General features: G+C 44.4%; 1 protein-coding gene across 2 annotated transcripts; it reads right to left on the bottom strand.

Moving 5' to 3' along the window:
• Nucleotides 1-3,242: 3,242 nt before the first annotated feature.
• On the bottom strand, nt 3,243-12,386 carry HUS1 (HUS1 checkpoint clamp component). 2 transcript variants are annotated; one of them, XM_035135713.2, is made up of 8 exons: nt 12,234-12,386; nt 11,951-12,078; nt 11,676-11,852; nt 10,669-10,776; nt 8,414-8,488; nt 6,007-6,106; nt 4,351-4,470; nt 3,243-3,576 (listed from the first exon to the last, which is right to left on the bottom strand). In XM_035135713.2, exons 1-8 carry the CDS (start codon nt 12,283-12,285, stop codon nt 3,494-3,496), a joined length of 843 nt encoding a protein of 280 aa, XP_034991604.2. In that variant the 5' UTR covers nt 12,286-12,386; the 3' UTR covers nt 3,243-3,493. The 2 variants fall into 2 exon arrangements, with proteins under 2 accessions (XP_034991604.2, XP_060138013.1); XM_060282030.1 differs by lacking the exon at nt 11,951-12,078 and having other exon boundaries at nt 12,234-12,379.
• Between the last annotated feature and the right edge of the window lie 361 nt (nt 12,387-12,747).

Genomic DNA, 12,747 nt, shown 5'->3' with positions numbered 1-12,747 from the left:
ATTAATGCTTTCCATGCGTTTTAATTTTGCTTCAAGTTAGTGTTGTTATGTCACCTACAGACTTACTGCATGAAGAAATGATAAATGTAATAAATAAATGCGGGTAAATGCAGGAGGCAGAAGGATTGCCTCAAATCATCTCTCAAAGGCAAGTGGATGCTTTTGTCTTTATTCTGTAAACTACCCTGTGATCATCAAATGAAGGGCAGTATAAAAAATAATAATAATGATAACTGCAGCCATGGTTTCCTCTGGGTAAAATGATTTCTGATTTAGAAGTACGACTGTTGTTCAAGGCACACTTAGTTGAAAGCAAATCAGAGAACTAAATTTAGTGGAACTTGCTTTCAAATAAGTGTGCCTATGATTGCAGCTTTACTTCAAAATCGGAAATAACTTTATCCGGAGAAAACAACAGCTGCATTTGTAATCCACTTGCTGAGCAAGAAAGTGATTGGCATAAATGTACATGGGGTGGATCCCCGTCCAAAACTGCAGCTTGGAACTTTCTTTTTAAAAATTCCTATGTGATCCCCCACCCCTCTTTTTTGCCCCACTTAATTTAGTGTCAGACCCATTCAGAAAAGGACAAATCCCTACTTTTGACATTCATTTCAAAATGCCTGAACAAATTACCCAACACCTACTGACTAAGTCAAGATCTTTCTTTCTACCACGACGAGAGTTTCAGCAGAGGAAAGGTTTAAAAGGCCTTGATATGGCCGCCAGAAGCATTCAGGATGGAAAATCCTTGTGTTCTTTTCCTTCTGCTTTGTCAGTTGAGAACTGACACAAGGGAAGAAGATTTTAGTGGTGGCATTTGGACTTTCCCCTGCCTGCTTCCCACCAGGCAACTCCTGTTTTGAAAGTCAAATGCTGATGGCAGACTAACTGCACCGGGGACCTTCCTGCAAAGAAAACATCCTGCTTTTCCACTTCCACTTGATGCTGCAGTTTGCAAAGCCTTTCTGGACACAGAACAAACAGCATGGACCCACACAGAGAGACAGACAGACACACACACACATTCTGCCAGAAAAAGAGAAGGATGTTATTCCAGGGCCAGCCTATGGCAACATAACACTTTGCATTAACTCCCAAAGCTTTTAAGTACAGGAGGAGAAAACATGGTCCAGCTATTCACCGAGTGCTAACAAAAATATTGTTTCTCCAAGCACAAAGCACACTTGCCTTGCCTTATAATTCCTTTGGTTTAGGGAGGGACGCTCCCCGCTGTGCCCGCCACATCACATAAAGTTGAGGCTGTGTAGCGCTTTAGTGAAGTGTATGTTCTGCCTTCTGACTCCATTCTCTACTTCAAGGCAAGGAGAGTGGCTGCATGATTTATTCATGCCTTGAGAGAGACATTGGACTCTTGTCAGTGCCAATTTTTCATTTTAAAAAAAAATTCTGTTACTTCCATGGCTGGTGGCCACTGAATCTTAGCAAGTGTAAGTATAAATGAGAAGAGTTCCTTCTCAAGAGTAGGAATGTTTGAATTCTGCAGCTTCCTTGTGGTTTAAAGGCATAGATCTTGAGGGCATGCTTGCCCAGACAGTTGTTGAAATGGAATACAGAGTGCCAGGGCCCTACAGATAAAATGGTGGGACCTCTAGGGATTTCATCCTGTGTTTCAAAAAATATTGCACTATATGATGCCTTGCGAAATTTTGGAATTGTCTAATATCAATATGCAGCACTCCAAAATTTTCAGGTAACCTTCCCAGAAATGTTAAAAATATACAGTCCAAACCTATTACATAAGTACTTCGAAAGGTGAGGACACAATATTGGTGGGAGGTCCCTTTTAAACTTACACAGTAAAGGCTGATGGGGTTTCTGATGGCATCTATGCTTCGAGAGGCTAAATTTATTCTGGCCAGCCGGAATCTGTCCCAAGACAGACATCTTGATTAACAGCTCCATACAGGATGCGCCAGGAATCCTGGGAACCAGTGTGTTCTAAGAAGAGAAATCCTCCATTGCTTTGGGGGGGGGGTGTCTTGCCCCAACCCAGTCAGCTCATGCATTCATAGCAGTAACCAGAGGAGGAATGACTTTTGAGTGGAGCAGAGAGAAAAGAAATGCCCTGGTACATCTGCATGAGTGCAAGCGGATGCCTTCATCTGCCCCAGCTGCAACCAAGCATGTCTCTCCCATATTGGTCTCTACAGCCACAGCAGGCGCTGCAACCTTTCAACCATTTGATTTCACTCCCAAGACACACTCCTCCATTGTTTTCTAAGACAGTCGGATGCCAGCAATGAAATTCCAATGGATTAGCAAGGTGTCTAAGACACAATTTAGGAGGTTTGTCTAGCTAAATTACAGGTGAAACTCAAAAAATTAGAATATTGTCGAAAAGTGCATTTATTTCAGTAACGCAACTTTAAAGGTGAAACCAATATATGAGATAGATGCATGACATGCAAAGCAAGATATTTCAAGCCTTTATTTGTTGTAATTGTAATCATTTGTCGTTAGGTGGATCAATTATAAATGGAATGTAATTAATGAAATGTAATAGCGATTTTTATTTTTGTTTATTTTTGTATTATTGTAACTATTTGTTTTATTACTGTGGAATTTTCAAAAGAAAGCATTTGTAAAAATTAAAAGAAAAAAAAAGTTGCATTACTGAAATAAATGCACTTTTCAACGATATTCTAATTTTCCGAGTTTCACCCGTTGTTCTTTCACACATGTTAATTTCAGAGAATTAAAAGAATCTAACACAGAGCTCAAATGCAGGCATGGGTCTAGCTATCACCTCACACCAGAGACTAGCCTACCTTAATAAGCTTTCGATGCCTAAGCCTGAATTAAATTCCAGCACCTACAAACCTCTAACAGTATGATACATTTTTAGAAATACTTTACATATCCATAAATTAGTAAACTTCATTTATTGCTTAGAAAAGATGATCTTCTTAATGATAAACATTGTTGGCAAAAAAATATTGCCCAGTTAAAGTTTCTGATGTGTGTGCCCTGACCCCAGAGGTCCAAAGCTACTTGGAAGTCAAAATCCTAACTGGGATCAATCTGTTGCCCAAATGGAAGCTCTGAGGGTACTGGAGAATTTTAAGATGACTGAAGTGACCTAAATGCAGTAAGGAATGATGGAATGGACAGGAGGCTTGATATATGGAACTGACAGGTGACGGAGAAACGAGATTTTTAAAACAAAAAACAAAAAAAACCCAACAGTTATTTTGCTGCATGGAGCACCAGAATAAAGATCTAATGGACTGTTTCTTTAATAAAATATATAGCCCAGTAAAACAGACTTTTTTACTTCTTCTATTTACCAAATATAAGGTATTAAATATACAGTTCTCTTCACAGAATCTGATTACAAAAGGGGTTTCAACAAGCATAGCAAGCAACCCTATCCCCCCCTCCCGGTCTTCTCTGTCTTTCTGTGCCTGGTTCAAGCACCCCTGAAGACACTACAGCATTGAAAACAGGTGAGCTGGAACAACTGTTCAATTCATACGAGGGCTGGAATGAAATATTGAAGGGAAACATCTTCGTGCAGCAAGATGAAGTGAACAATCCTTTTGCTTGCAATATCTGCAAAACACAAGTCCATATTTTAAACTTCAAAGGATGACAGAGGGCCCAAAATACCATGTTTAGCAATAGCCAACATTCTCCAGTTTTGAAGGCCATACAGATGCAGAGGCCAAGGTCTGGAATATTTTGAACCTGGCTACAATCAACCCCCAAAACTTTTTTAAAACTGTTTTTCCCAACCAGGAGAAAGACAACAAAAAGAAAAGCTGTGTCAGCGCAAGTCAGGTCCTCCCTCCTAGACAAAAGGTACTTTCAACAACCTCCACTTGACAGCAGACCTGACTCTGCCTACAGATCCATATGCCATGGTGGAGCTGGGCAAGGGAGGGCTGAGTTGAGTCGCATAAACATGATTGATACATACATACATACATATATACTTTTATTTGTATGCCACCTTTACACAGTTAAAACCATGCTCAAGGTGGCTTACAACATTGGGGGGGATTGAATTACAAATATAACAAAAGTAGTCATAAACAATAAAGAAGCATCAAAAATACACAACCAAATTTCCACATAAATCATAACATCTCTCATAAAGATACGGAAAAATTACTATCAATAACAGCAACAATCCCCCCCCCCCCGGTGGTGTCCAGTTTGGCCCCAAGAATGCTGGTCCAAATACACTGGTATGTGGAAATGTTGAAATTTGCTTTTACAGGAAGGATATGGCAATCCCTTCCAAATACATGATATCCTCTTCATACACTGCTCTCCAGAGTGGCAAATGACTTGTTCAAACAACAGGCCCAAAGGGTCACTTACTACATAGTGCTTTCGTGGGATTCACTTGCTGAGCTGCAAGTAATTGGAGAAGTCTCTTAATGTCGATGCGAGCCTCGGCCATGGTCTCGGGATCTCTCTCTTGACTAGAGTTTTGGGAGCCTATTGAAATTCACAAAAATAGAACCTTTTATTAACTAGGAACAATAGTTTGAAAAAGGGTTGTACATAATTTCCATTAACAGTTTGTGGCTGTAATCTGTGCATTTTACTTCCAAATACTTGTGAATATGATCAAGCAGTCAGTATGTACTATGTTCTATTCCTCATTGTCACAACCGCCTCATACTTCCATTTCACAGAGAACAAACCAAGGCTAACTTGTCAAAAGGCAAGATAAGGCTCCCAGCAGGGCAATGGCTCTTTTTTTTGGGGGGGGGGGAGTGTTATTGGGTTATTGTTCTTGTTTTGTTTTTATATATTGCAGTGAAGGTCTCCAGCTCTCTCTATACAGTTCAAGCTGCAGAAGAGGACTAGAAGGAATTCCCAAGTCTGGAGATGGGAAAAAGAACAGGATATTGTGCTATGATCACAGCACTTCTCCTTGCTTCTCTGGTAGTGCACGCTGTCACTGGCTGGAGACAAGAAGAGCAGTGGCAGCCGTGAGATCTTGCATTAACTCCACGAGAGTTCTGTGAGATCTTGCAGGAAGCTGCCACTTCTCACTTTTCTGCTGCTGGTGGTGGTGGTGGCAGGGGTGGGGCACCTGCGAAAGCGCTGCCCCTTGGGATTCCACCCCCCAAGGCAGCTGCCTTAGTCCCCTTTATGGGTGGCCCAGCTCTGGCTGTGTGAGATCAGGAACAGCACCTGGCAGGAGCAGCAAGGGCTTGGCAACCACACCCTTTTTGGTTAATCATCAAGATCAGTCAAAATTTGTGAACTCCCAAGAATACTGACAAATAGCTATTTCACCCTATCCTCTAATTCTATAATTGCAGTGCAGGTGGGAATTATGTTCTGGGTACATAAGTGAATTCTCATAAAGCGGGGAACATCCTCTAAGCACCCTCTCTGCCACTCTTTCTTCAATCCATACAAAAAATACTATATCCAAAAATATCCACAACTAGAATTGAAGCTCTGGGGCTGGCAGGAGGCTAGAGGACATGTGGGAAAGTGGCTGCTGTTGCTGCATGCCCATCAGCTGTTAGTCAGGGAGGTTGAGCAGCATAAACAAAACCCTGCTCTGCCTCTGGTCTCTTCTGGGCTTCCTCTGACGTCCTCTTGAGGCTCTGTGGAGGGTCTCCTCACCAGCCCCAAGGGCTCTCCAGCTCTCTCCTGCCATTTCCAGGTTTGACTTGAATGATTGATTGATTGAATGAATGGCGCTGCACGTATATGTGGTCGCCTGCGAGTCGTGACAATTAACTGTGTATATCAGTCCATTGTTTGAAGCTAAAATGTTACTTCAATTATTTAACCTGCAAATCAGTATTTCCTTCCTTTCACTTTGTTACTGACATCTGAGCGTGGGGAAGGAAAACAATTAAAGACAGACTCAAGCTAGCTCTATTTTTGCATGGTTACTCAGAAGCCAGCCCTTACTGCCTGATAAGTGTACACAGGACTGTAGCTTTTGTTCTGCACTTTTACTTTTGTTAGGATCTGTTATCTGACAAGAAAAAGAAAATTGCTTACCCCAGGGAGGATTCCCAAGTTCTTTAAAGTGGGTTGTAACACACACTAGATCAGTTTCTATTTTCAAGTTCATTTCTCCATTTAGATTTGCTTCTATTACCTACAATGTAAACAAAACAGTTCATATGCTTTTCACAACTACTAAATGTATTCTACAAACACCTGTTTGTCAAGGGAATGCACTTATGACAATTAAGGTTCTTTTCCTAAATATATACCTCTAGACACATCTATGAATAAATGGCGACAACTCTGCTTAAGAACTCTGCATCAACAAATCACTAAGCATCAAAAAGTCAGTTATATAAATTTGGGAGGTGTGTAAAAATATAATCCATGTGATGATCTCTAGTACTGTGAACAATGGAACAGAAGTGTCAACTGACTCGGACAAATAAATAATCCTAGCCTTCTCTGGTGCTGGTAAACCAGAAGACTGATCTGCAGATTTGGCAAGTGAAGCTTTCCAGCACTGAGATAACACCATAATCTACTAATGATTTCAGATCAAGCTGCTGTTAAGACACAAGAGCAGGTAAAATTCTTGATAGCCAAAATTCCATGTTGATGTTGTTGTTTAATCGTGTCCGACTCTTCGTGACCCCATGGACCAGAGCATGCCAGGCACTCCTGTCTTCCACTGCCTCCCGCAGTTTGGTCACTCATGTTGGTAGCTTCAAGAACACTGTCCAACCATCTTGTGTTCTGTCGTCCCCTTCTCCTTGTGCCCTCAATCTTTCCCAGCATCAGGGTCTTTTCCAGAGAGTCTTCTCTTCTCATGAGGTGGCCAAAGTATTGGAGCCTCAGCTTCACGATCTGTTCTTCCAGTGAGCACTCAGGGCTGATTTCCTTAAGAATAGATAGGTTTGATCAGGGGTCCCCAGACCACGGCCCCCGGGCCAGATGCGGCCCAATTGGCCTCCCAATCCGGCCCGCGACGACCCCCGCCGCCCGCTGCCGCCGCCCGCTCTTACAGCGTGCGGCACGGCGTCGATATTCAAAATTGGGAAAAAATCGCCGAAAATCGCTTGTGCGCATGCGTATGGGCCTCTCCCAACCCAGAAGAGGTCATTTCCGGTGCACTTCCAGGTCGGGGGAGGCCCATACACATGTGCACAAGCGATTTTCGGCGATTTTTTCCGACCGTGTGCGCATGCGCACGGGCGCGCACTCCCCCGCCCTCCAGCCCGCCGCGCGGTCGGCGCGGCAGGCACCGGCCCGAAGCCCGGTAAGTCTGGGGACCCCTGGGTTTGATCTGCTTGCAATCCATGGGACTCCATAATTCAAAAGCATCAATCCTTTGGCAACCAGCCTTCTTAATGGTCCAGCTCTCACTTCCATACACTTCCATAGCTACAAGTTAAACATGCATTTCATAAACATGCCATAAAAAGGAGGAAAACATTGTACATTCACAAGGTCAGTTTGGCAGGGATAACTAATTTGTATAGTCTTAGGGACCAGAGAGTGGCCTTGGAATTATTGGCACCATCTCGCAACAAAGTCTGTACAGGTATACAGGACATGCAATCAGGTAAAGTATTCTATATAAAATGTGTATGCCAGTTGGCACCTCTTAGGTACGTTCCAACACAACTACGGCTGGGTGATCCCCCCCTTTAAAAAGTGCAATAACTTTGGGTGGGTGCTCCCCTAAAAAAAGGTCAAGTACTGGCACCCCTTTTTCTAGAAAAAAAAGCCCTGTGTATGCTTACTTATCACTTACAAAGTCTAAAAGAGATGGAATCTTGTAGTGTAGATCCTTTTTCCTTCCATTACTTACTGGCATAGGCCAATGGCTTTCAAGTGGTGCCACGGAGCCCTAGGGTGCTTTGAATGATGGTCAAGTTTTAGTTTTCACCAGGTATCCCACAGGGAACTGAGGAAGTTGGTCAAGGAAGCAGTGGATTCAAAAAGGTTGAAAACCTCTGGGTTGAGGGATCATATAGGTATGACATGCTAGTCATCTCCAGTGGCTCCAATTGCTTACCAACTGTGCACTCAGAGAGCAATCCTGGATAACTAAACCTTGATGGGAGTCTTAAGTGCAAAGTATCAAGTGACAGCCAAGACCAGGCAACATTCACACAGTTAACAACTTGCAAGATGGTCTTTTCTAAAGTAAATACCAAGCACAGGGTATCCAATCTGGATCAGTACCACAGTGGTGGTAAAGAATTAAAGCCCTCCAGCTTCCCCCCAAGGTCCCAAACTAGAGTAGCCACACAAGCCTGCTATTTACTAAAAAAAAAAAAAAAAGTAAGAAAAAATGCACAATTTCCAGTTGTACAAATGGTGTCTTGTCCAGTTTGGCCCAGCAGTTACAATGATTGCATAAAAACATATCCCAAGAGATGCATCTCTCTCTCCCCACTTCTACTCCCACATTAAGAATATAAGAACTTACTATAGAATTGCAGAGGTTTTTCATTCTCTCCACAACACTCTTCATGGTCTTCAGCGCTGGTAAATAAATGCTGACCTACAAAATCAAATCAACTGCCTTGAAAGTGCAGATGAGCCACACCTGCCCCACACTGTTACTGGGCAATGACCTCCAGAGTCAATTTAAAAGGGATAAAGTCACATGTAAGGGCACAGTTCTATATAGCAACTACGAAAATGTTGAAGGGCATAAGACTGCGAGAAACTAGATTGATAATGAGAAAGGTTTACAATAAAATAAACAAAATATCATTATAAGCAGAAAGTGAACTTTCCAGCAAGGCTTACAATGAACTATATAGCACAAAAATTGTTGTTGTATTAACCAGCTGACCACAGGCTTCTGAAGAAGGTTCCGTTTCAAAGAACTTCCTCAGATAACTGTAAAAAACATTCATCATAAGGGAATGTTTACTTTCCCTTTCTTCTAACGTAGAATAAGATAATCAAAGTTTTGTTTTATGTTTAGTAACTTATTTGGAGAAAGATACATTTTTGAAGTCCTTGCAGTTGTCAAAACTGTAATCAGGGCCTTAAAACACTTTTGAGGAGATGAGTTTTTGGCTGAAATGTGGATGCCTCCCTTAGCAATGAATTGTATTGGTGGTATGTATATTTGTTAACTGCTTGTGGGGAATAAACAATTGCTTCACATTAGCCAATAATAAAAGGGGGGGAGAATGAAGTAAACTCAGATTGCATTATTTGAAAACTCATTTACTTTTGGCTGGCTCTGAAAATATTTCAACTGCTCCAAGTCTGTGTTGTTTTTAAATGATCAGCACTCAAGAGTGAGGACCAGTTGGTAGGTATGTTGGCAGCCAAGTGTTAAGTTGAGTAATGTGAAGAGGGTGTGCATGGCTGTGTGAATGGTGCATTAGTTACGTATATGCTGGCGTATAAGGCGACTGGGCGTATAAGACGACCCCTTACTTTTCAAGTTAAAATATAGAATTTGGGATGTACTTCAGCCCTTTTTTGGCGGGGAGGGGAGGGGAGGCTGTCTTCTCCAGCACTCAAGTCTGCAGCCGGGGAAATGGTGGTTTGTTTGTTTGCTTGCTTGCTTAGTTAATGAGAGGGGGAAAGAAGCCAGCGAAAGGAGAGATAGAGAAGCAGAGACTTCGATCAAAAGGAGGGAGGGGGAGAGGGAGAGGGAGGCAGAGACATCAAGCAAAAGAAACCATAGAGAGGATAGCGATAGAGGGGCAGAGACATCGGAGGCTCACACAGCCAGCGAAAGACGCTGAGCAGCAGTGAAAGAGAGAGCGGAGAGAGAGACAACGAGGCTGGCTCAGTGAGCAAAAGGGGAATAGAAGCCAGGGAGAGGGAGAGGGAGGCAGAGACATCGAGCAAAAGGGGGGGAAAGAAACCATAGAGAGGATAGCGATAGAGGGGCAGAGACATCGGAGGCTCACACAGCCAGCGAAAGACGCTGAGCAGCAGTGAAAGAGAGAGCGGAGAGAGCGAGAGACTGAGAGATCCCTTTGCTTTGCGCTGACAAAAAGAGAAGAGGCAGCAGCTTGACACCAATGAAATACACAAAACTGTATCTCTGCGCTGATCCAGGTCACAAAGCCATGAGGGAGCCATTCTCCCTGGCGGGGAGCAGCCCCCTCCCGAGCGCGCTTCTTTGCGTTCATATGGTCACTGCATACAGTGGGGATGCGGCCGTTTTTGAGCTCCCCCCACCGTATGCGGTGACTGCAGATTCTTGGACCCGGCGTATAAGACGGGCCCCCAACTTTTGAAAAAAATTTCCTGGGTTCAAAAGCCGTCTAATACGCCAGTATATACGGTAGGTTTGCAAGTCATATGGATGGGCATCTGTGCATGAAAGAGTGAATGTGGAATGGACTTAGGAGATACTGGTAAAAGAAAAGTGCACTGTAAATTTTCACTGGTCTCCAATGGTAAAATACACACAAACTCTAAAAAGAAGTTTTTGCACTAATTGCAATCCTTGGTAGAAAAGGAAGAAAAATCTTTGCTACAATTGAAACATGAATAATGAAAAATAACTTTATGTAAAGTCAACTCATCCTCAGTGCCTACGGCACTTTTAGATTGAATGCATCAACAGAATGAAACCAATCATCTTAACTAAAAGGAAATTCATTTTGCTGTTGGAGGGGAAAACCTTTGAGAAGGAAAGTACAGTATTCGGAATATCGTTTAAACAATTTAATTTTGATATTGTGGAAACTGAAAGGGGCTCACATCAAAATCCGGCACACTTGGCTCCCTGAAGTCATTCCACAGCTTTCTTGGGATAATACCCACAGGAATGTCGTGAGTCACAACACGGCTAGTGCTGGATAAAGAAGGCTAGAGAGAAGAAGACAAAAGGTTACATAACCAAAAGACAGTAAAGGCCGTAATCCTATAAACACTTATGTAAGAATGCCCCCCTTCTTTTCTTTTTTTAAAAAAAGGTGAAGAGGGCTATGGCAGAGAAACTTCAGATGTTCCAGGATGAGCATGGATCAACTTCAGTCTGGATCAACTTCAGTTCAGGCCTAGTTTTGGGACTGAATAATCCCCGATGGGTGAGTGGGGGGACAGATACTCACACTCTCTGCAGCTTTTGATCCCATTGACCATAGCGCCCTCAGCCCAACTGCTCAGATGAGGCTCAAAGGCGCCTTTATAGTGGTTTCATTTCTACCTGCACAGGTGAGTCTAAAGAACAGCATTGCAGGAGTGTGCTTCGGTCCCCTAGTACAAATGCTATGGGGTTCTGCAGGGCACTACAGTGGAACCTCGGTTTATGAACACCTCGGTTTACAAATTTTCGGTTTACGAACACCGCGGACCCATCTGGAACGGATTAATCCACTTTCCATTACTTTCAATGGGAAAGTTCGCTTCAGTTTATGAACAGACTTCCGGAACCAATTGTGTTCATAAACCGAGGTACCACTGTATTTGGTCCCCAACACTATTTAACACCACCTGCATGAAGCCATGGAGAGTGAGCACTGGGAGCTTAGAAACATGTGAAGCCCTCTTCACGCTCCGGCTTCCAAGGGATCTGGAACTGGGGCACAAATGGAGCTCCACCTCCCACCCATGTGGAGGAATGAAAGCTTTCCTCCTGAAGGGACCTTTACCGACCTGTTTTCATGGGCAAGAATCTACCTTTTAGGTGACTAAGCAGTTGGATATTCTAGTTTTACATGAAGCAGAGAGAGCGAAAGGGGCACTTTGCATCCATTTCTACTCACCAGTTCTATGGCTACTGTGAGGCAAGGACAGTGCTTGTTCGTCAACTTGATTTTCACTGCCTTCGCATTCTGTGCTGTTTTTAAGGCTCTAGATAAGTTTTCAGGTGTCACCTCGAGATAAATTTCATTTTTTTCTGCGGCCACTCCCTCCATCTGGAACTCATCGAAGACATTCCCCTGAAAGAGCAGGAGCCGGGTGAGACCCGGGGCGCTCTTGCTTGGCCGGCGCCTGAGACGCGGGTTCCCCATTCCTCGGTCCCTCCTGCCCTCCCTACCTGGCGGACCTCGCACCACAGGCGGGCCCCTCCCACGGCCCCTCGGGCGCCCGCGATGAAGATCAGCTGGTCGGCCGTCAGGCGGAGCGCGCACGCCTTGGCCAGCTTGGCCACCGTCGACACCGCGCCTGAGAGAAGGAAGGAGACACGGAGGCCGCGGTTACCCCGGAGGCCTCGCCGGCCGACACGCCGCCCTGCCCCGCCTGAAGCTCCGGGCCGGGCCTGGGGGAAAGCGGCGCCTTCCCCCCGGCAGCTCCGCCCCGCCCCCTCCCTCGCTACTCACGGCTGAAGTGCGCGAGGCAGCCGGCGTCCGAGATCTTGGCTCGGAAGCGCATCGCGGGCGGGCGGGAGAAGCGACGCGCCAGGAGGGGGGCGCCGCCGCCATATGCGGGGCGCGGGAGGCCCTTTCTCCCCGCTTCACTCGGGAGCCGGAAGTGTCGTCAAAAGTGTCGCCAAGATCTGCGCGCGCCGCTGGCCATACAGCCCCTCGCCGGCCCCGCCCCCCTTCGCCTCCGGCCGGCTCTGCCTGGCAGATTCCGAAGGAAAGGACTCGACAACAGTTGCTTGGAATCACTTCCTTTTGACCACGAGAGCTCAGAAAAACCTCAAAATAAAAGCCATCCTATGGAGTACAAATTTTGTTCCCTAAATAGTTTAAAATTCAGGTATGTATTTTTCTATGCAGTTAAGAAAGTGACAAATAAAGCAACTTTCCACAAGCTTTTAACTGTTGTTGCATTTTTTTTATATATAACTGGAAAAGCAGCACAGCAAATTCTCATCAGTTCAGCACTATG

Source organism: Zootoca vivipara, chromosome 13, assembly GCF_963506605.1.
Source record: "Zootoca vivipara chromosome 13, rZooViv1.1, whole genome shotgun sequence".
In the NCBI taxonomy this organism is placed as follows: Eukaryota; Metazoa; Chordata; class Lepidosauria; order Squamata; family Lacertidae; genus Zootoca; species Zootoca vivipara.
The sequence above is the reverse complement of the archived record's forward strand: the minus strand, read 5'-3'. Positions and strand labels throughout refer to the sequence as shown.